General features: G+C 37.1%; 1 protein-coding gene across 3 annotated transcripts in view; it reads right to left on the minus strand.

The window, feature by feature from the left end:
• LOC309868560 (uncharacterized protein) overlaps positions 1 to 25,488 on the minus strand; it is a gene marked incomplete at its 5' end in the record, with an annotated part of 65,928 nt that overhangs the window by 11,394 nt on the left and 29,046 nt on the right. The window contains 2 exons of one of the 3 annotated variants that reach the window (XM_082738556.1): positions 6,671 to 8,902; positions 9,573 to 9,670. In XM_082738556.1, coding sequence (XP_082594682.1) covers positions 9,649 to 9,670 — 22 coding nt within the window. In that variant the 3' untranslated portion in view covers positions 6,671 to 8,902; positions 9,573 to 9,648. Of the gene's footprint in view, positions 1 to 6,670; positions 8,903 to 9,572; positions 9,671 to 11,666; positions 11,795 to 25,488 lie in introns of those variants that run through there. The other 2 variants (XM_082738555.1, XM_082738554.1) reach the window with 2 other exon arrangements.

Raw genomic sequence — 25,488 nt, forward strand, 5'->3', positions numbered from 1 at the left:
CATCTTCGTAATCCATCCATCTGTTGATGGACATCTAAGTTGTTTCCATAGTCAGGGGGGAGACAAACCTAAGAGATGCTTAATTTCACAAAACAAACTGAGGGTTGCTGGGGTGGGGCGGGTAGGGAGAGGATGGTTGGGTTATGGACATTGGGGCGGGTATATGCTATGATAAGTGCTGTCAAATGTGTAATACTGACGATTCACAGACCTGTACTCCTGGGGCTAATAATACAGTATAAGTTAATAAAAATAATTCATTTTTAAAATGTGCTTAACTGAAGAAATACAGACCCAGCTCTCCAGTGTAAACTGAGGAACCACAGGTACAGTTGGTTGTGACTACCACCTCCCATGGCCAGTCAAATGAACTATAAAGATACATTAAGGAGGTGTGAGAAGTACGTACGTAAAATAGCTATAATCAAAACTTACCCATCAGTACAGCTAAGGTAATTTGCAGAGATGGAGAGGGGAATCAGCAGGTGTCTAATTTCAACATATATACTCTGTTTTATAAGATAACAATTTCATTTAATCTTTACAGCCACCCTGTGAGCTAGTTATTGTTAACCTCAATTTAATAAGTAAGGAACTAAAGCTCAGAAAGATGAATGTGACCTCACTTGTCCTATATCCTCACTGTCTTACTCAACAACAATGACCTGTGTTCTCTGAGCACGAGCTACAAATCAGGCACTACGGGTAAACCCTGAGGGACCACCTATTCTTGTGTGCCTAGAACATCAATGGTTTACATTTTCATCCCAGCATAATTATCTAAAGTGCCATGTTTCACTTTCTAAAGTGCCTGGTTTGAACAATTACATAGTTTCTGTAAGTACCGAAGAGTGAAAGTCTGCTTTTATAAAAATATATCTAGCCTAGGTCTGAAACAAGATTGAAGCATTTGGGGAAAACATCATTCCATTAATAAAAATGGTGATAATTATCATACACTGAATTCTGTACTTGCTAAGACCTTCACATATACAATTGACTCCCACAGGTTTGAACTGTGTGGATCCACCTTTTATGCAGATTTTTTCAATAAATACAGTACAGTACTGTAAATGTATTCTCTCTTCCTCATGACTGTAATATTTTCTTTTTTCTAGCTTATGTACTGTATGAATATAGTATCTAATACATATAACGTCCAAAATACTTGTTAATTTTTTATGTTATTAATAAGGCTTCCATCAACAGTAGGCCTTTAGTAAAGTTTTTGGGGTGTCAGAAGTTGTAAGTGGATTTTCAGCTGCATGGGGGTGGGCATCCTAAACCACAGTACAGTAAGGGTTAACTGTATAATTTAATCTTACCTAACATCTGAGTAAGAAAACTGGAGTTTAGAGACTAAGCAGTCAAGGCCACACAATAAATAACAGGATAGGCTGACCTGTACCTAGACCGATGAGTCGAGATGACACGTGGCAGTTTTTGACAGCTTCTTGAGACATCCTGGAAGTGAGGGATAAGGATGAAGCCAGAATCCAGGAAGATTTATCAAGATTGCCCTTCTTGCAGTGTGAGTCTCTTTCCTCTAAGTCTCAGAAGTTGGGTAGCTTCTCCTAAGTGGTGTTAGTGTATGTGTATGTGTGTGTTGTGTTATGTTGTGCTCTCACAGAAACTATTAAAAGAGAAAGGCTTAACCTTGGGCAAAATGAAGACTATCCATCGAGGCAAGTCAAAGACCAATGTGGGGAAGCTTGCTGGAGACACAAAGACTCTAGACTTAGTAAGATCATGGGGAGACTTTCCTAAGCTTTGAAAGTGGAGGTTTAAGACAAGTTTCCTTAAATTCCTAAGGAACCAAGTATACTCTGGTTGAAATGTAGAGAAAGGAAGAGTGAAAGAGGGAAAGAAAGAGAGCACAAGTTCAAGAGTTTATCACCTGGCAATAACTATGTTTCCCATCTGGTGTGTGAACCTTCTTAACGTGGAGAGACTTTATATTCCTTAAGGGCAGAAAATATGAACGCCATCCTATTTTTACTTCTATAACTTCCATGAGGTCCACTCTAAATAAAACAAATTGCCTTTTTATAATTAGAAGGAATGTTATGGCATCATTACTATCTTAATATTATCTAAGTAGTATGTAAGAACAAAAATTGATTTTGTATTTTGGCCCTGTTTAATATTTATGTTCTCCCTAGGTAGGTAAAGGCACCCTTTCAATTTACAGAGACAGAAACTAGGTCATAGAAAATGAAAGTCATTGGTGCAATCAGGAGTAGACTCAATGATAGTCTCATGTATATTAAGTAATTACATACTATCCTCATTTTTATATATAAACTCAGCCAAATGGAAGAATGAAAACCAACAATAAATAATCATTGAACCTCCACCAATTCAACACTCTGTCTAAGTCATATCTACTGTTAAGATTATTCTGGTAATTAAAGGAGTCAGCCTGTAAAGAATCACACATACATACACTACACACAAACTATTACATACACTACACACAAACTATTAATGTAAGTTTAAAAAGGCATAAACACATGTCATAAGTACACATTTTCTGCAAAGATACCAAAGAAACTATTAACAGTGGTTACCTTTAAGTAGAGCAAATACAAAGAGGAAGAAGGTAATCCTGTTTTTTTATTTATACCTTTATATACATTTTAAACTTAACTGTATTATTTTTTTAAATGAGCAATTATTTTAAAAATACAAGGACTAATGCTTTGCTCAAAACCTCTTTTCTAGAATTTCAGAAAATAGAAGGTATCAGACATGTCTTGTCAGAAAAGCAATTTTTAGAATCAAGCACTGTCTTAGGAGAAAATTAAACAAACAAACCAGAAAACTATCTTGACAATGTAAAATCAAATTTTATTTAAACTTAAAAGTGGTTCATCTGTCATTAACTGCGAAGTTTAAAGAGCAGGCTTCCTGTGGTGGGAAGCACCTCAGGGATATGAGCCCTGTGATGAGACAGGTTCAAGGCTGTGCCAGGACCTTTTCAGGGTCTTACATGCCAGAGAGACCAAAGTTCTTCCTTAGTCACAAAGGAGTGGTGGTACCTGCAAATCTATAATTACTAGACAAAACAAGTCCACTGTTAAAAGCTGTGTTCAGGAAGAATAGCACAAAAAAAGTTAACAAAGTTAACACTTAAGACTTCAGAGGCACAGAATCCCACACTGGGTACATTTCCCAAAAATTATTAAGTTTCTTGACCAGGTATAATTGCTGTAAACAGAACAGGAGAGTCAATGGGAAAGGGGAGAGAAAGGTAAATAATAAAAACGGCTGCAGAATTAAAGTAAGTGCACTAATTCTCCCACTTAATCCATAAAGACTTTAGTAAATTTGCTTCAATGTCATTGACAATCAATATTTGAACATTTAAACTGCTGTGGCACTTGATACATAGGCATGGGGGAAAGGGCTCAGATTTAAACATAGGAACATATTGTTCTTTATCATTTTCAGGGATTTTGTTGGGACCCACACTCCCAGGAGGCATAATTACCAGATGCATAGGTATATACCAAAGTCAAATATGAATGGTAGCTGGGGAGTGCAGTCTGTTCAGCCCTAATCAGAGACTCTGATGATCCCCCCATTAATTAATTCTGTATATAATCCATCTTAATAAATAGGTTTTTACAATAATTTTTTTCAAGAGATAATGAAATCTTAGGCATTTGTCCAACCTTAGAGTTTTTAGAAAACTGAATCTATTTTCAAATTTCTGATTATAAATATATTTTTAGAGAATCTTTAATAATAATTTGATAATAGTGAGTTATTATTTTCTTATAGTTATATCACTTGCAGATAATCATCAATAACACTTTGTATATTGTCTTGTTTATTTTCTTTGCAAGCACATTTAAAAATACAAGGTTATAGGGGCGCCTGGGTGGCTCAGTGGGTTAAAGCCTCTGCCTTCAGGCTCAGGTCATGATCCCAGGGTCCACCCTGCATCGGGCTCTCTGCTCAGCAGGGAGCCTGCTTCCCCCTCTCTCTCTGCCTGCCTCTCTGCCTACTTGTGATCTCTGTCAAATAAATAAATAAATAAAATCTTTAAAAAAAGAATACAAGGTTATAATTTATATTGTGTCCTAACACTGTTACTTTTTAGGTTACTCTCATTTTCCATTTCATTAAATAGTAAAAAAAATTATCTATAAATAAACAGATATATAGATAGATAGGTAGGTAGGCAGGTAGACAGATTCCAATACCGGCTGCAACACTGTCTGCCCTGTAGTTGCATTATATGAGCATTCTGATTTATCTTCTCCCACAGCCAACATAGGAATTACTTTAGTCTACGTCATCTTTAACATAATATGGTACCACTCATATATGTCTCATGTACATGTTTTTGAATCTCTAATGATTTGACATACCAAATATGATATTCCTTTGTTAAGTACTAAGACTGAACAAGTCTTTAGGTCTGTATGAAGTTTAATAGTTTCCTGCCCAAGGGTCATTCACATTTCTTACAGACTTTAATCTTCAGCATAAATTTTTATTGCTACTATTAATGATATTTTTTTGCCTATTTTTGAACTGATTACTACTGATATACAAATCATGATATTTACATCACAGGGAATTTTATTTTATTAGTTTGGGTATCTTGGACATTTTTTATTATCTACAAATATTTTTGTATTTTCCAATGTTCTATCTTTCTGTTCTTAAAGCATTGGCTAGATATTTCAGAGTTACTTAAGTAGTGATGACAGCAGGTATGCTGCTAATTCTAATAGGAGATAAAACTCTAGTGTTTCACCATTATTAGTATTTTGGCTATTTGACAGCTTGATTCCTAATTTGTTTAAAAAATTGCAGATACCTCCCATAAAATATTTATAGTATCTCTAAACCGTGAGATAATAGGTGATTACATTTTTCTTCACAGTTCCCCAGTAAATGTACTATCTAGGTTTTCTACATTTACCTTGTACTTTTTAAAATTCAAAAATTTTTTTAAATTATCCATTTAAGATTCTCAAATACATGTGGAAAAGTTTTGACAAGAATTTTACCATTTTTATCTACAGATAGCTATAGTTATATCCAGTAACTGCTAATTTTGTATATTATTTTTATTAGACTAGTCACAAACCCTTCCAATTTATTTTTCAAGTTTCCTAAAAATGAAAGGACACACACACCTTTATCTTCTGATTTCTCCTAATGTTCCTTGCTGAAGGAGAATATTTTGAACTCCAAATTCCCTTGATTAATTAGTATCCTGCAAAAAGCAAGAGTGAAGCAAACCCTAAAATAACTTTGTCTTTAGAAACAACATTCTATTGTCCTCTGTGAAAGAGAGCATATCTAAAAAATTCCTGGATACAAATTCCTCAAAATACACTTATTCTGCTAATAAAAATGATACCTCACCCTTTTTAAATATATTCATGCTTAAGTACAAAGTGTCATAAAATAAATACATTAACAATCTGATATTGGGAAAATCCTAACATTCTCAGATCAGAGTTCCATAAAAACCAGATTCCAATATTTTTAATATTAAAACTTACAAGCTAACAAATATATGTGGCAATGTCTTCAAATCATTATCAAATTCTATTTTTTCATATTTTAATAAGTAATCTTTATAGTGAACCTATCTTGTCATCTGAAATAGTTTGAGATACATTATCAGAAAATGCCAAGTTCGGGGCACCTGGGTGGCTCAGTGGGTTAAGCCGCTGCCTTCGGCTCAGGTCATGATCTCAGGGTCCTGGGATCGAGTCCCGCATCGGGCTCTCTGCTCAGCAGGGAGCCTGCTTCCTCCTCTCTCTCTGCCTGCCTCTCTGCCTACTTGTGATCTCTCTCTGTCAAATAAATAAATAAAATCTTTAAAAAAAAAAAAAAAAGAAAATGCCAAGTTCAAATATAAACAGCTAACTTTTCATTTTTATTCTGCCAGGGAAATTGTAAAGTGCCAAAAAAATGCAAGCTGCTACTCATCTTCTAAAAACAGAAATGAAATAATTAGATCACAATTGATGGCTCCTTTCTCAGAGGAGGAAAAAAAGATGAATGCCACTGGAATGCTTATTGTCACTGAAATTCTTCAGGCCTGGATTCCAAGTATGAGTTTGATGCAGGTTACTATGACAACTTAAATTACAGAAAATGTCCCCCCTTCTTCTACGAAGTTTTTCTGCCAAAAGATCGTTTTGAGCCTCCTAAAATCTGTGTGCATGAATTACCTGTAACAGCAATAAAAATCTCTTTACAAGGTTTATTCAGAAATACCCCCATCTAAACCATTAAAACCAAGCATAAGCATATAAAAAATAAATTCCACTAAATCTACATGGGGCAGAAAACCTAACCTGAAAACTCAAATACACACACACACGCACACACACACACACAGCTTAAAATATAAAATGTTGAGAGTATTTTGAAACTACTCCCCACTACCAGAAGCACAATATACTACCATCATAAGCTTCATTACAGAAACTAAGGGAAATTACTTACAAGGCAGTTTTGAAAGAAGATTATAGGGCTAAGTCCTGTTTATCATTCTTTTCCCTCTATTAATGCCTTCTACAGAAAGGTACCAGAAAAGGGGGATGGGAGAAAAATGCAGTCCTATTTCAAACAGAGAGAGAAGCAAATAAAATAAATAATCTGCAAAATCTTATATTGTTTTATGTAATCTGTTTTTTTAATGTAAAATAGGAGGTTTAAACTTTGTTCTCACACAGCCTCAAATTTACAAACCAAGGAAAAGATGCCTTGTGATAAATAATATGTGACTTATTCACTATCATTCCTTAAAAGAATAATGGTTTAGGAAAAACTGCATCATTGTAGAGAAAATGTGATTTAGTAGAAATATTCTGATTGTAGTACATTAAAAATTTAAAGCTGCTACATTAAAAAAAAAAAGTTAGGGTGGTTTTACAGTATAGCAATAGCGAGAATTCAAAGCTGGTTTTGTTGGTATCAAAGTCAAAACAACTGAAATTAGAGGCTTCATTCAAAAAGGTTTAGGGAACTCACACATCCTCTTTCAATGAGTAAACTGGATCACTTTGGTAGTCAGCAAGAGCAAACCAGTTTTATGTACAGCTCTACCACATTCAGGAACCATTCATTTATTTAAAACAGACAAAACTACATTTAAAAAAGGAAAGCAAGGCAGTACGCTAAGGGAGTCTCTATGCACTTGAAGAATCAAAGGCTGTTAATTTTTAGCATACAAAAACATTTGGGAAGAAAGAGCCAAAATATTAACTCTTTAGCAGCAAACTTGAAGCAACTCCTACATCTCCAACCTGTATGAGGGGTAACTAACAATGTTATAAAAGAAACAAAATAACTGAAACATTCAAACCCAAGTATACACAATCTCTAAATATTAAATCTGAATCACAGTTTCTCTTGGTGTAACCTTTACATAAACCCTCCCAAATAGAAAATAATTAATGTAAAGAAAAGAAAGATTTACAGAATAGCTTTATCAGTGATAAAAGCTAAATCTAAAATTTAGGCGATGACACAATTATGGAGAGACTGTAGTAAGTGGGACTACATAATACATTTTGTTCCTTATACTTTTCTTCTTTAGACTATATAACAAATAGCAGGGCTTAACTAGCATTATTCAGCTCTTACATGGATATAACAAAACCGCTCTATTAGAATCAGACTATCTTTTCTTCAACACTTGGGGTCTTCTAGTCATGGATTTTTCTAATGCCACAAGCAATTCAACAGAGTCTACAGGAAGAAAACAACCAGTAAGGATAAGGACTTGGGGTTTTATGAATATATTTCCCTCCATATAGTTTAGCAATTACTACATGGCTCTAAGGTTATACTCTTTATTTCAGAGGGGAGTTAATTAATGTTAAGACCTTCAAAAATCATCACTGAAGCAAAAAATGCAAGCACATAACTTTTTTGCAAATGAGGGACTAAGGAATTTACGAGACGGCATGCTGGTTGGTGCCCTTAAAGAGCTTATTCACCTGTAAAATGTGAACAGTTTATTCAGAAGTGATTCACATACTACAAACAAGATCAAATTATTTTCCCTTCTGAGACCAATGAGTCACTTTAATGTTCAAGAGAGGATACACATCAAGCATACAAAAAGCAAGTGAAAATGAATTTAGTTGTATATTCCCACCTCAAGAGACTTTGTGACCCCCTTTACTTAATGAAGCCAATTACACTACTTGCAGGACCGAAGCTCAAACTATAAGCTATTTCAGACTTATAGAGACCTTCTAACCTTCACTGTTAGAAACATTTTTCTGCTTTAAAAGAGGCTGCTATCCATCAACTGATCTATCCAAAGAAGATGTGGAGTGTGTGTGTGTGTATCTGAATATAAGAGAATATTATTCAGCCATAAAAAAAATGAAATCTTGCTATTTGCAACAGTGTAGATGGAGCTAGTGAGTATAATGCTAAGTGAGTAAGTCAGAGAAAGATAAATACCATCTGATTTCACTTGTATGTGGAATTTAAGAAACAAAACAAGCAAAGGGAAAAATACAAGAGAGAGAGAGGGACAAAGCAAGAAACAGACTCTAACTACAGAGAACAAACTTATGGTTACCAAAGGGGAGAGGGGCTGAGATGGGTTGAGTGGGTGATAGGGATTAAGGAGTACCCTTGTTTTGAAGAGCACAGGGTAATGTATGGAAGTGCTGAATTACTATACTGTACCCCAGAAACTAATATAAGACTGTATGCTAACAAGCTGAAATTAAAATAAAAACTTGGGGCGCCTGGGTGGCTCAGTGGGTTAAAGCCGCTGCCTTCGGCTCCGGTCATAATCCCAGGGTCCTGGGTTCGAGCCCTGCATCGGGTTCTCTGCTCAGCGGGGAGTCTGCTTCCTCCTCTCTCTCTGCCTGCCTCTCTGCCTGCTTGTGATCTCTGTCTGTCAAATTAAATAAATAAATAAATAAAAAATAAATAAAAACTTAATCAATCAATCAATTAATAAAAAAAGAGGCTGCCAATTTATTTTTTTATTTTTTTTTTTAGGTTTTTAGTTTTTTAATTTTTTTTTAAAGATTTTATTTATTTATTTGACAGACAGATCAGAAGAAGTAGGCAGAGAGGCAGGAGAAGGGAGGAAGCAGGCTCCCTGCAGGGAGCCTGATGCGGGGCTTGATCCCAGGACCCTGAGATCATGACCTGAGCCGAAGGCAGAGGCTTTAACCCACTGAGCCACCCAGGTGCCCCCGAGGCTGCCAATTTAAAGCATGAGTAGAATAATGCTCAGGAAACCTAAGAGTGGTGACATACTAATCTGCAAAACTTTGCTTCAGACTTCAAACTTGAAATCTAAAGAGCATGTTTCATAATGCTATTAGTGTCAACCCAAATCTGAATCTAGGGCTTATATTATACTGGCAAAAGACATTATTGCTAATTAAACTTTATACTTATCTAAATATAGGGCTTACAAATGATGATTCTTGAGAGTTCACCAGTGAACATAACCTCCGAAAGTCTCCCCAAATTTTGAACAGTTGTTTTTAAATCGTCACTTTAAACAATACTCTCCTAGGATATATGCAAGAAATACAACTTTGTAGACTCACCTTACGGCGCTGGAGTCCCCAAGTGCGAGGAGTGCTGAGGTAGTCTTGAGGAAGAGGAGAGCACCAGACAGGTATTCTAGGACGAGGTACACAGGCACCTGAAAAGGTACACAGTGTTCTTACAGTCCTGGCTGATTTTTATCTTAAAAATGCTAAACCACCCATTTTAACTCATAAACATCAAAGATCAAATAAATAAGCTTTAGCTTCAAAAGTTTTCCCAAGAAGGATTTTTCATCCCCTCTCTGACCTTTACTCCTCTGGACTACAATACTTGTGGGGTGAGTTTGTTTTCTGTTTTGTTTCAATCAGCATTTTTCCCGCCACTGAAAAGAGAATCTCAGTTGTATCTGAAAAAGGTCATTTGACGGGCCCATGGTGCTCTAGGAAAGACTGTGTGCTGCCTTTTTCTCCTGACCAAAGCTTCCGGTAATACCACAATAATTTCTTGAAAGCAGTTTAGCAATTAGACATTTGGAAAACTGCCTAAAGCCGGGGCCGAAAAGTGACGTTGAAGGAGACATCTCAGGTTTTCAGTCTTCAAAAATAAAAACAAAAAAATGCCACATTTTTCTTTGGTGAGTATAAATTATTACCACTAGCTAACCCAAGAAAGAGAGTAACTTGGCATCAGTTCTTTTGACCATTCTATTGCCTAATGCTGTGAGAATGTGAAACTCTGCCATTAGTTATAAAGAAAGCCTAAGAAAGACATCTTGGCCACAAGGCGGGAATTGACGCAATTCAGATGTCTGCCACATTCAGACTATGCCCTTAACAGATGTTTCTGCATTTATTTATAGAAAGGTTTACTTTAGTAACAAGACCATCTTCTATCAACTATTTTTTTACACACTCAGACACTAAACTACTTTTATTATGAATAGAAAGTTACAGAAAGTTAAAGAAAGTTACAATCCTTAAAATCTTAGTTATGAAATAATAAAAAATATCAAATTAGAAATAATGTAGAGAGAAAGAACCCAAATGTGATGCAAGCTATCAGAAAATATCTAAATTTCAAACACAGCTGAGGATGGGGTAAGTTACTCCAAAATTTCCTTTCGTAGCTGGGCTCTCTCTGCAAGGCTACTAGAATCCTGAATGGAGACACTGTCACTCAGTCTGATTATTAGACTAACATTTCATGTAACTTAATAGGTATATAAAACTACTATCCATTTCTAGATTATTTTTTACATAGTGTTATGGCTGCAGTGCAAAGGTGCATTAGCGCATGCTTCCAAGTTTTAAAAGAAAAAGAGGACTCACATTAACATTCTTTCTCATGAAAACAAGTAAGCTTTAAGTGAACTAGGTACCACAGCATTCCTATTTCATCATTTTATGTCAGATGGGTTAGAGCCTTCTGGCTTCAACTAGACCTACCTATCTCCTAAAGAAGCTAAAGAAAGACACATATTTGAGGCTTATGTGTTTTGGTAAAAGAGCCTGTCCATGGAGCATGTCATCCAAAAAGCAATGAAGAGGGGCGCCTGCGTGGCTCAGTGGGTTAAAGCCTCTGCCTTCAGCTCGGGTCATAATCCCAAGGTCCTGGGATTGAGCCCCCCATCAGGCCCTCTGCTCAGCAGGGAGCCTGTTTTCTCCTCTCTCTCTGCCTGCTTCTCTGCTTACTTGTGATCTCTCTGTCAAATAAACAAAATCTTAAAAAAAAAAAAATAAAAAAAGCAATAAAGAGTCAGCCCCGCTCAGGGAGGGTATTGGAAGGTGAATTAAAAACCACGTGAGAAAGGCTATATATATAAACAAAGCACCCTAATTTCCACCCTTGGGGCCGAGAAGCCACCTGGAATCCAGCTCTCTCTGGCAAATGGATTCTTAATTATCTAAATCAAAAATCCCATTTTTAATCTGTCTTTTCTTCTTTAAAGCCTCATCTTTCTTTTCAGTTTTGTTTAAAAAAAAAATCTTTTGAACATGGGAAGTGGGCAGTTGAGAAGGAGTGTCTAAAATTGACATAATCATTATCTTCTTATCCATAAAATAAGGTTATTAATACTAAAGCCAGACATTTAAAGGCCAAGATTACTGTGCTTATTTTCCCATGCATAATTTAAAATGATACTTACATATGAGCTAACATTAAAATCTCTCCTTTTTAGATTTTTATAATTACAAAATTCTGGGTAAGTCAAGGTTCTCTGGAATAGGATGGTAAGTGTTCTAGTCTTGTCAGGGTCCTGGAAACATGCTTCGGATGCCTGTGGGAAATGCCAGAACAGACAAGAAGCAAAGGTCTCAGGCTCTTGTATACTTGTACTCACCTCTCTAGCCTCCTGTGAGGCTTCAGTCCTCTCCCTACTGATTACTATAACCACCCTAACTATTCAACCCACTGCCCAAACACTTAAAAAAAAATATACAAACAAAAAAGAGCAAATCCTATCATTCTATGGTTTTTAAAAGAAAAAAAAAAAGTCCAAACTTCTTTTGTTTTGCCTGTAACTGTAGTGACAGTTATATTCCTAACCACAGATATGGACATAAGATCTAGCAGTTGTGAGGGTGGTCATGAAGACAGTAAGAAATTTGTGATTTAAACTGAGATCATCTCAGAAAATTTACAAGGTCCTGGGGCTCTACCTGGGACTCTTCCCCATCCTTGCATGCCACTGTCTAAACTTCTTTCTCGTCATTCCCTTGAAGCTATCACATGACATGCCCCAGCCTCAACCCCACTGCTCAGCTCCTCAGCCTCTAGGGCTACTTCATGCTGGCATCTCATGCTCAGGTTCCACCAACTTTCTGTACTGACCAAACTCCAACTTACCCTTCAAGAGATGACTCAAATGTCTCACATTCCCTGGAAACCTTCCCTCTTCCAAACTGATTCATTCCAGGAAATCTCAAGTGGCTGGCTAATAGTACTCTTGGGTACTGTTTCCTAAATCCCCACAACCCTAGGAGGAAGGTAGGCTATAAAAAGGGAATAATCAGAATAAAGACTAGAAAGGTAAAATAAATGGTCCAACGTCATATAGCTAATAAATAAAGGAGCCAGAAATTGAACTGAGGCAAACTGACTTCAGAGCTCATGTTCTTCAACAACTGACCTCATCATCTTCAGTATGTACCCCTGTTGTAATACTTGGTATAATTACAATGAAATATTTGCCCTTCCTTGAGGACAGAGATACTTTGCACTGCTATCTATATGCAACTGAAATTGACCAAGAACCAATGTATGTTAACACGTGCAATTTGGGATAAAAGATGTAAAAATGAAAAATCTCTATACTCCAATAATTGTATTACTTTTGATAAAATTAAAATTTAGGTTATCTGAACATTTACTGGATACTTGCACATATTAGATTACACATTCTAGTTTGGTAGCGAGCCTTCAAGATAGCCCCCAAAGATCCTTAACTCCTGATCTTTGTACCCTAGTGTATTCTCCTCCCACTATGAGCACAGTTAACTTGTACAGCCAGCAGGATTATCAGGGAAATGATGTGTGACTTCCACCCTAAGTCATAAACGAAAATGCAGCTTCTATCCTGCTCTCTGATCATTTGCTCACATTACAGATGGTCAATTGACCCTATGGAGAGGTCCACATGGTAAGAAACAGGCCTCCTGCCAACAACCAGTTCAAATTTGCCAGGCATGTGAGCAAACTACCTTGGAAGTGGATCTTTCAGTCCTACTCAAACCTTCACAGAGACTACTTATAACATGGGATGACATGTGGACTTCAATTTTTTTAAAAAGATTTTATTTATTTATTTGTCAGAGACAGAGGGAGAGAGAGCGAGCGAGCACAGGCAGACAGTGGCAGGCAGAGGCAGAGCGAGAAGCAGGCTCCCCGCCGAGCAAGGAGCCCAATGTGGGACTTGATCCCAGGATGCTGGGATCATGATCTGAGCCAAAGGCAGCTGCTTAACCAACTGAGCCACCCAGGCATCCCTGGACTTCAATTTTATGTAAGATTCTGAGCAATAGCCACCCATCTAGGACATTCCTGGATTCCCAATCCAAAGAAATTAGGTGAGATAAAACAAAACAAAACATGTATTGTTTTAAGTCCCTAGGTTCAGGGTAATTTGTTATGCAGTAATAGATAACTAATATATATCTATTGCCACATACACAGCCTTTATTTATATTAGTTTATAAGAATGCAAATAGAAGCTATTGATAGAAATGAACACAGTATCAGGATACTGCAATTCCTATACACAGAACCAAATCAAAACAGATTAAGAACTAAAGAGCAAAATAAATTCCAGTTTTCAAGAGATATTGCCCTTTTCCTTTCCTTTTTTTTCTTTTTTTCCCAAATAAACGAAATAAAGCATGCAAGCCTTTCATTTGCTTATAGGTATCTCTTCGTGACTGCTGATTAATTCTTTGGTATATTCCCTTTCTCTAAACTAGGCCCACAAGCTGGATAATCAATGGACAACAGTGGCATTTTTATTACCGTAGAAATCAGAAAAGAGCTTATTGCTCTAGTTATTCAAGTCTTATAGGTTATATAAGAAAAAGTCTAAAGGTTTGGAGGAATTACTCTTTCCTCTGTGACTTCTAGATGCCTGAAAAGTTAAAAGAGCACATTTCTTTTTTTATCAGAAAGAGAAAATCCCTCTAAATATTCAACTATAAATAAATATTCAACTATAAATAGAATGCAACAGCAGATTTTCATAAGGGATATCTCTTTGTATACACAAAATAAATTAAGACCATAAGTATTATGCAAATTTGAAATTCTCCTGATTTTTAGTTTTTCTAATAAAAGGTAGGAACATTCAAAGTTTTTTTTTGTTTGTTTTTGTTTTTTTTTTGGGGGGGCACCAAAACTCACAGCCATCCTACATCTGTGAATATGATTCAGTTGTACTAAATATACAATGCTAGTAAAAAAGGTATCTTAGGTTTTACATATTCCTCATAAAATGTTAAAACAATAAAATGTTTACAGAAATAATAAAGGTAGAAATAAATCCATTATGATGCTATTAGCCGTTATTAGTTTGAAAAGCTGAGGGCAATGATAATAACAAAAAAAATTATTTATATAATAACCATTTACCAAATCCTTAATATATTTAAAATATAGTAGGAATTATAAATGTGAATAAGATATGGATTTCTTTCCAGTAATTCTGCAATATTAATGTGACATAACTAATGTGTAGTTATAGTAATACCAAGTGAATATTTTGGAAGCACCAAAAAGATCTGAAAAAAAGCTACAGTAGAGTTCATATTCTGGTGGATATTCAGGAGGCCTTTGTGAAATAAGCTATTATACCTCCATATAACCGCAAATTTTTTGAGCCTTTTCATGTTAATATGTTGAAATTCCCATTATACAGATGACAAACCTGAGGCTTATAAAGATTAGGTGACCTGATCTGAACCAAGTTCTTGCCTTTTAAAGAAGTTATAGTAGATACCTGGAAAGTAAGTGCCAGGCAACACCCTACGCATCATTAGAAGCTATCCACTACTCTGTGAAGGTAAATCCTGACAGTCCCCATTTTGCAGATGAAGACACTAAGATCTCAGAAAGATTCAGTACCTTTCCAGGATCACATGGTTAGTAAAAGGTACAGCCCTGATTTGAACTCAGGAGTAACTGATTCAAAAGATCTTGCTTTTTTCTACCAGACTTCCATCCCAGGTTAGTTCACATAACCCATGCTGCCTCTCTTAAGTGTTCACATTCTTGACTGCACCTCCCCCTTCTGGCCTAATCACTTGATCTATAGCAATTGACAGCAATTCTGCTGCCAGAACTGAAATGCATCCTTATTAGTCTGATTTGTTATTAAATGCCACACAGGCAATCAGAAGAGTAACAAAGGAGAAGGATAAGACAAAGGATATAATCAATTATTTTTTAAGTAGCCAAACAATCATCTTTATTTAGACAAGTTTGAAAAACGCATTCCATAAGCTTTGCTAGACAAGTTATCCAAGGGTTCCTTGGATAGGGTCTTCTTCCCCTAGCTAACACTTAACCCACACATCAGAGTTGTTTTCAGGGCAACTGCAGAGTTTGGTAAGCACTCATTAAATAATTTAGGTATTTTTATGGAAGTTCTATCACTCCAATTTGAGCTGCCCCAAAAAACCATGATTAAATGCATATATGTTAAAAAACAAACATAACCGTGTTAATAGACACTATGTTTCCCTGTAGAACACAGCTCAGACAAATATGACACTGGGACATATTAAACGGTTACATTAAGCAAGCACTTAGAAAGAAACAGCATGATTGTGGCGTGGTCCAGTGATTAGGCCAGCACACATGGCCCAGCGTTTAAGAGAAAACATAAAACTGATGAAAATGTTAAAAGGGAAAAAGACTTGAAGAACAGAAGAGGAAGTGAGCTCCTTCCACAAAGCTGTCTTTACTGTTGCTTAGAAAGTACAAGGCTCTTTTGGAGGCATAGTGATTTTTTTCAGAAGAATTTAGGTGGGGCAGGTATACCCATTAAAGAGCTGCTTTCTAAGACCAGCAAAAATTCAAATACAGTTAACTGGTCTTTGATTTAAATGAACTAAAGGTTAATGACACCGGTGAAGCTGTGGCCAGTCCTTCAGCAGAAAGTTTCTCTAAACATACTGAAAGGAATAGAGATTTCCAGAATGTTTTGCGTTATTTGTTAGATCCACTCCCCCACAGCTCCATGGAAGCCTGTCTCATTTCTTCTTTATACTCCCAGCACCTCGCACAGAATCTGGCACACTCACTGAATGAGGAGGGGCTTGATAAAGCAGGAATTTGACATACTATTTCCTGAGGGGGCATGCAGACAGCCAGCTAATACAAATTTCTCTTTTCCTTCTATACCTACAAGGATGGATTTGTTGAGAGGTAGGAGGACTATTTTTTAAATGAAAGAAAAAAAATTAATTAAAAAGCAAACTTGTGGCTTTGTTTTTTGTATTAACACAAATGAAATACCAAATATTGATTTTAGTCACCACTCCCACCACTCCTGGAAATTTTTTTGAATACCATAGATCTCTCTAGTTAACCTCTCATCTTATCAGATTTGATCATCCAGCTTTTTTTTTTTTTTTTTTTTTTTTAAGATTTTACTTGTTTATTTGACAGAGGGAGAGAGAGATCACAAGTGGGCAGAGTCAGGGGGAGTTGGCGGGGGGCGGGGGGCGAACAGGCTCATCTGCTAAGCAGATGCAGGGCTGGATCGCACGCAAGACCCTGAGATCATGACCTGAACTGAAGGCGGAGGCTTAGCCCGCTGAGCCACATAGACGTGCCAATCATCCAGCTTTATTTCTGTCAATTTACCATCTGCTCAATACTGCTACCAGACAACAAGAAATATCCCAAGATTGCTTTTAAAGACCTCACAGTTCTGATCAAAAGGTTATCCACAGAGATGTTTTAAACTTTCTCCTGTTTTTCTTCTGTTGGTCCTAGAACTCATTTTTAAAAAACCTACCATAAAGAAGGGTATTTTCAAATGTGATGGATTCATTTTAAAATTAACACTAATTAATTTGAAGTGACAATAATTTTCATTCTCCTTTTAAAATAGTTGATAGAAAATTTTTAGCATATTTTAAAAAACAAAGACAAAACACAGAGAGTGTAAAGAATACCCTGCTATTGAAATTGACAATTACTGGGGCACCTGGGTGGCTCAGTGGGTTAAAGCCTCTGCCTTTGGCTCAGGTCATGATCCCGGGGTCCTGGGATCAAGCCCCGCATCGGGCTCGTTCTCAGCAGGGAGCCTGCTTCCTCCTCTCTCTCTCTCCCTCTGCCTGCCTCTCTGCCTATGTGTGATCTCTGTCAAATAAATAAATAAATAAAATCTAAAAAAAAAAAAAAGAAAAAAGAAAAAGAAATTGACAATTACTATGTAACATTTCAGCATGCTCAAATATGTTTTAAACAACTATCAAATTTCATATTGAACTATTTCATAATGTATGTTAATTTTGAATAAATGTTTTCACTTCAGTTCCAAGAAGAGCATAAGCAATAAGGCTGCCTTAAGTTGAAGAAAAGAGTATCTTTATGTTTAAACGCTACTTAAGCCAGGCACTCATTAATTATTTACCTATTTCTGAGACCTTATCATTTCCTGCCTTAGTGCCTTAAGGAAGGGAAGTCCTTGGATCATTTCTGGAGTTGTAGTCTCCACAGGTTTGGTATCTTCTTTTCCCTTGCTGAGACATTATAATACTGACTGTAGTGCTCAATTTGGCTCCAAGTTAATCAAAACTAAGTTACAAGGCAAGACTGCATGACATAGTTGCCATAAGGTATCAGATTTCGGTCAGCTCATACCACATTCCCTTCCATACTAGTCAGGGTCTAGCAATGACTCTAAAAATCAAGAGTCTGCTCCAGACCTAAGACACAGGAAAAACAGCAGGAACATATAAGAGCCAGTGTGTAAGGATAAATAAAGGAGAAAACAGGATAAAAAAGGGAAAATGACTAAGCAAACAGAAGTGCCAGAAGAGGAGGGGGGAGAAATAAATAAATAGGAATTTGGTCAGGGTTGTGAAAAGCCAATAACTAAGGGAAATGATAGGTCAGATGTGAGGGAAACACACGGAGGAAGTGAATGGAAGTCTAATGCCTGCATGATTCAGAGACAAACTGGGTTAAGAGGAGCAGTCAGCAGATGTGCTAACAGAAGAGGCAAGCAATGCTGACATGATCTGGAAGCTAGCAACAGCCTACACATCACAGGCTCCCAAAGGCACTTAGAACCCATAGTCTCAATAGTCCAGCCAACCCACTAAAATGTGAGGTCATCCACACTGAAGTCAAGGCTCCAAGGAGAAAAGTGACCTTGCGCTCCACATGTTCTGGAGGTAGTGCAGCAAACACCCTAAGCTGAGCTCTGCTATGATGTGCATTTGGGACACTCATAACCTCCCTGGAGCCTCAATTCCTTATCTGCACAGCAAAGCTCATGGGAATAAGTGTACCTGCTATATCCTGTAATAAATGCCTCATAATCAATATCTCTATGCTCCGGAAGATGAAGAATCCTAGAAGATAATGAACTGATGAATGTAAATCCTCAAGACCACTGCACGTCTGTGTGGGGCAGAACCCAACTTAGGATGCTGGGGAAACCAGAGTGGACATAACCATCTCATCTCTTTAAGATTGAGGGCAAGTGAGGTGCCCGGCTGGCTCAGTGGATTAAGCCTCTGCCTTTGGTTCAGGTCATGATCCCAGGGTCCTGGAATTGCACCCTGCTTCGGGCTCTCTGCTCAGCAGGGAGCCTGCTTCCCCCCTCTCTCTGCCTGCCTCTCTGCCTATTTATGATATCTCTCTCTCTCTGTCAAATAAATAAATAAATCTTAAAAAAAAAAAACAAAAACAAAAAAGAAACTATCCTTTGGGGTGCCTGGGTGGCTCAGTGGGTCAAAGTCTTTGTCTTCGGATCAGGTTATGATCCCAGGTCCTAGGATCAAGCCTCGCATTGGGATCTCAGCTTAGCAGGGAGCCTGCCTCCCTCCTCTCTCTGCCTGCCTCTCTGCCTACGTGTGATCTCTGTCTGTCAAATAAATAAATAAAATCTTTAAAAAAAAAAAAGTCTGAGGGCAGGCTCTGCTACAGGGTCAAAGAGACCAGGAGAATTGCTTGCTATACCTACATTCAGGGAAAAAAATTCTCTAAACACTTCATTTTATACCACCTTCTACGTGCCAAGCCACTGTTTTAAATACTTCATGCATATTAATTCATTACTGCTCATAACAATCCCACGAAATAAGAATTTCCTCCTTTCCTGATAAGGCAAATAGCTTACAATCCAGCTCACCCTGCTAGCAAATGGCAGATTCTGTATATGCATCTGGCCCTGTTTACTGGAGCCTAGGCTCTTACACACTCCATAACACTGTCTCTGGCCAGGACTCTGCACCTTGTTCTCCTGACAGGATGGCCTTCTCTCCTTCAAATACTGATTTCAGCTACCTCTCTCTGAGTTTCACATCTATAAGATGGAGATAAGACCACTTCTTTCCCAATGGGATAGAATATTCTTATATCATGATGCCTAATAAAACCATAAAAAAGATGCTCTATATCATATATCAGTAGGGAAATGCAAATTAAAATGAGATACCACCACACACCTATTAGAATACCCCAAATCTGTAACACTGAGTATATCAAATGGAACAGGAACTCTCATTCACTGCAAGTGAAAATGCAAAATGATACAGTCACTTCAGAAGACAGTATGGTGTGCAATAAACATACGCCTTCCATAGGATCCAGTGATTGTACACGCTGATATTTATCCAAAGGCGCTGAGAACTTATGTTCACAGAAACTTGCACATGGATGTCTACAGCAACTTTATTTATAACTCCCCAAACTTGGAACCAAATAAGATGCCCTTCTGTAGGTGAATATATGAACTGCGGTACATCCAGACAATGGAGTATTATTCAGAGCTAAAAATGAGCTATCAACCATGAAAAGACATGGAGGAAAGATGAATGTACATGACAAAGTGAAAGAGAAGCCAATCTGAAGAGGCTACATACTGTATGATTCCAACCATATGACATTCATTCAAGAAAAGGCAAAACTATGGAGACAGTAAGTGGTTGCCATGGGTTGAAAGAGAGGAAGGCATGAATCGGCAGAACATGGAGAATCTATACTCTAATGGTGGGTACATATCATTGTACATTTACCCAAACACATAGAATGTACAACACCAAAAGTTAATGATAGTGTAAATATGGACTGGGTGATAATGATATTTCAATGTAGGTTCATTAATTGTAACAAATGTACCACTCTGGTGGAAAATGCTAATAATGGGGAAGGCTATGCACGTGTGGGGTATATGGAAAATCTCAATAACTTCCTCTTCGTTTTGTGGCAAACCTAAGACTGCTCTAAAGAGATGAAGTCTTAAAAAAAAAAAAAATGCCCAACAATAGCTGGCACATTGCAGATCCTCAGTAATTGCTAATTTATACCTTTACCTCAAGTGATCATTACCTAGATAAAGGCTACCATCTGTCCAGCCTTCCATGTCTATGTCTGACTAAGGCCCTGGTCAGACAAAATGGCTCCCTGCACAGCCAAAGACAGAGCAATGCTAGGACTGAATCTGCCTTTCCTCCAAAAGGCACCAAACAAAATTACCCGGATGTATCTCCCTTCGATGGATACGACCAAATTTAAAGATGTCTTCATGAGCTATGAAAAGCATAGGGCTTGTTTGAACCCGGCAATGAAAAGAGCCCATTCCTGAGCTGTTATCTGGTATATTACGAGAGGTAACACAAGGCCTAGCATTATAATGCTATAACTTCTAAGTTACAGCATTTGATGAAAAAAAAAAAAAAAAACAACCCAAAACATTTAGCAAACTACACAACAACTGTAGCAATTCTTTAGGACTCATTTCTGCATGGTGCAACATTAGTGCAGCCCTAAGACTTAACAGAGCGGAGTTCACTTCCCACATATACTAGCCAATAGGCCTGGGAAACCAAAACTGCCCCATGCTCAAAATCCACATGCTCTGCATCTGAAAAACTAAAGGCTCAAGACCAGGGTCATATCATCACCCTGGACATTTTCCTCTGGGCATATTCCAATTTGTTAATGTCCATGAAATTTGGCACCCAAAACTAAAAATGACTTTCTAAAGATGGTCTGATCAGCTTTAAAGATTTATTACCTGTGTTGATTCTGCCCTGGCTTTTTTTTTTTTTAATATTAAATTATTTCCATTAAATGCTGAAGAGATATAAAGGATAAAGAATTACAAAAGAATTCTAGTTGTGCCACAGCTAGTTTTATGGAAAAAAAATTACTAGTATCTCTGAAGCTCCTTTTGACTCTTCCTAACCCACTCCCCCTCATGCCCCACTTAGAAGTTAAAACTCCCCTAAATTCTGTGCTTACTCTTGCCTTTAGAAAAGTAATCATTTATACTGAAATGATATACTATTTGGTTTGCCCAAATTTCTGAACTTGATATAAATGGAATCATACCACATATAATCTTTTTCTATTCAATATTGTATTGCTGCTTGGATGGGTGATCTGTTCATTTTCAAAGCTGCAGAAAGAGTTCCCATGCACAGGTATGGGCTCAGGCTGGCTGTCTCCAGGCAGCACGCACTTTGATGGAATGGTGCCTATGATGTATTTACTGGTGGTTCATCATGTTCAGTCATCATCTTAATGCTACAGTAAGCCACTGTATGAAGCACACCATGGTTATGTTTTCTACAACTGATGTTTTTTTCCCAGGGTTTATGGGGTGGGCCACATAAAGTACTCTCAACACTGGTGGATATATGCTGGGTTGTAGGGTATGTGTATTTTCAACTGTATTAAATGAAATCAGTTTTCTTCAAGATTGTGCTCATGACCTACTATGGTTTATAAAATTTCCTGGGTTGGATTCAACTTTTGTTTTTAAATGAAAAAGAGTAAATCAGAAAGGAAAAATTATAGAGAATATTACACTTAGGAGGATACAATCAATTTCCTAAAAGTCTGGCTTAAATTATATACAGCTATCATATGTATACACACATCAATAAATGAGTTTTTTACTGTGGGTCAGTCAGAAAGCTCAGTGTCTTCCAGTTCAAGAATTCTTTCTTTGGCTAGGTCTAATTTACCATTTAGCCTGCATACTGATTTTTTTTAAGATTTTATTTATTTATTTGTCAGAGAGATAGACAGTACAGGCAGGCCGAGTGACAAGCAAAAAAAGAGGGAGAAGCAGGCTCCCCGCAGAGCAAGGAGCCTGATATGGGACTCGATCCCAGGATGCTGGGGTCATGACTGAGCCGAAGGCAGTCACTTAACCGACTAGGCCACCCAGGCATCCCCGTGCTGATTTTTAAAATCCAATTATACATTTATTTTCTCAAAGCTTTCTTTGTTTTTTTCAGACCTCCTTTGTCATTTTTATATTCGCTTGCTATCCACTCACATTTTCTTTTTAAAGATTTTATTTATTTATTTGACAGACAGAGATCACAAGTAGGCAGAGAGGCAGGCAGAGAGAGAGGAGCAAACAGGCTCCCCGCTGAGCAGAGAACCCGATGTGGGGCTCGATCCCAGGACCATGGGATCATGACCTGAGCTGAAGGCAGAGGCTTTAACCCACTGAGCCACCCAGGTGCCCTTATTCACTCACATTTTTAACATTCCCATTTCTTCAAAGCAAAGTTACTTTACATTCTCTGTCTGATAACTATATTTGAGATCACTCCATGTCTAATTCTGTTATCTAGTCATGATGTTCTGTTTACTTGTCTGTTTTATAATTTTGACCATAAGTTAAAATTTCTGGCAACTTATATTTTTCAAACTCTTTTGAGGCCTGGGTTTCTGAAGAAAGATTTCCCCAGAAGGAATCTGCACTTGGTTCTGCCTTAAGCTACTATGCAAAAACCACTTTACAACTATATATTGTCTTTTTGAACCACCTAGGTAAGTCTAAATTAGGACTGCAAACCTCCATGAATGCTAGTTATTGGGTATGGAATATTAGATAGTTTTCCTTACAGCTTCTGGGGATTGGGAGGAGATCCAGGAAAAAATTAGTTCTAGTTCAATACTACACTACGGAAGTAACCTTAAGGGGATCCCAGACTGAAGTGGAAACATCTATTAAACTATTTTTTCCCCTAACACGGGCTCTGGGCTTTGGAGAGAGCAACAAGAGACCAAGTAAATCAAAGCTGGTACTTGCTGGATTCAACAAGTGCTCTCATATTGTCCATCTCACTCATCTCACTAAGGTCTTGCTTTCATTTTACGGCCCATGTTTCCCCCTCATCATTTTTAAAGGCACATTTATATAACTTATATAGCGTTTTTATTTCAGTTTGTGGTAGAAGAGTACTTTAATGTATCTAGTCTCACACCCACCAGAAATGAAAGGTCGCATTAACCTTTTAAGAGGCCATTACTTCCTGTTCTTTTCATATGACCTATGTTGAGATGTTTCCTCATTCCTGTACTTGTGTAACTGCTATTATTTTCAATCTAAATGTGGAAATTCATATTCTGACCCATTAAATTTAGTCTTTTTATGGTTCACCCATTGTTTGAAGCCATAAAAATCATTCTGAATTTTCAGTCTGTCATTTTTAGATTTAACCTGTATCTTCAAACTTTTTCATTCACAAACTTGATTAACGTGCCGTCTATATTTTTATTCCAAGTTGAAAAATATGTGGAACATGATATCCTTCATATATATTAATTACTAAAATATGATTTCTGAAAAAAAACCTGATACATCAGGAAAGTAGCACCCAGTATGTTCAATTTCAATAACTTTCAAGTATGTTCAATAAAAAATATTTGCCTGGAAATGTGCTTTTATAAAATCAAGGTTTTATTACCTTTACCTAAGTGTCATTTAAGAATGATTATGGATAATTTTTAGTATAGACCCTTGAAATGGGGATTGCTATGCCCCCCTCACATACCACAAATTAAATTTGATACAGATATAAGAGTAGGTTAAAGTTAACAAAAAGGATGGCTTCAAAAACGATGATACAGAAATAATCAGTCATGGTTTAAATGTTGCTGACAAGTAAAACCATGACAGCAAAAGCAAAGATCCTTCAGGGAGGGCTGAGAGAGTCACGTAAGGTAAAGACCGGTTTAGCCTTTGCTTTGGCGATTAATTTTACAAGAAGTAACAAGGTCATTCAGCATACCTGGTCTATTCCACCTCTATAAGAAAGGGATCAGCAACTAAAAAACATATTAAAATTATATAAGGTAACCATATAATTTATTATTGTGGACAAAAGGTCCTTTTGTTATGCCAGAACAACCGGACTGATCTAGTAAACTGGGACATATGTCACCCTTTTAATAAAGCAACTGCCTCAGTATCTCCTTAAACTGCTCATAAAAAGTGCACATCCACTGCCAATTTTCTACTGGGCAAAATTTAAATTTATGGGATAATATACTAACAAGATCCTTCAAAGCCTCCCTCCCAAATGCTATGTTTAATATACTGATTGTTAAAACAGTCAGTTTGATATTTTTAATTCTTAAAATGAAAGTTTTAAAGGAATTTAAGTTATCTAAAAAATTCACTGAACTGTAATATCTTGTTCCATGAATTTTTTTAAAAATTAGCTTAAATTTAAATTCCTGAAATGAGATTATCTCAACAATCTGACATCTACATCCCCTATGATGAAAAAGTTAAAATTAGAGCATTTCTAACTACTGTCCTTGCCTCAGCTAGGCCTGCTCAGGTAGCCAAAATTCTTTCTCACAGGCCCAAGAACTTAGTGCTACCCCTACTCAACTCTCATCAACTAGCAAGAAGACATAATACAATTTACAGCACAAATCCACTTTCCACTATATGTCCTATTGCGCCAACATGGTGTTTTGATATCTTGAACAGGCTGGAAATCACCCCCAAATATCTAAATATAAGGCTTCTCTGAAAAAGCCTGATAAGCCAAACCCTGGTCCATCCACATTTCCTAAAGACAGTAATCAGGTAGATCTGAGTGGGGACCACCCCATTTAGGTGGGGTACACACACACACACACACACACACACACACACACTAGCTTGTCACAGTTGCAACCACTCATCCTTTCTACCAAACCTACCTCACCTCTTAATGCCAACTGCCTAACTACTGTAATGAGTTTGCAAACCCTGCCATAAAGCATGTAAAGAAAGAGATAACCCACATACACAGAAGGCTAACATACTCAAAACAAGAGCATTATATACCCAAGCCTCAGGGGTTGTAGAACAAGAATGTGCAATACCCCAGTGGGTCGGTCTGCTGACTGATTCATCTGTCTAATTTTTTTTTGCTCACTTCCATGCCATTATCTCATCTTTGCTTTTTCTCCTTCCATTGGCCTCATTCTTCTTAGATGAGGTCT

Source organism: Mustela nivalis, assembly GCF_964662115.1.
Source record: "Mustela nivalis genome assembly, chromosome: 7".
NCBI lineage: Eukaryota > Metazoa > Chordata > Mammalia > Carnivora > Mustelidae > Mustela > Mustela nivalis.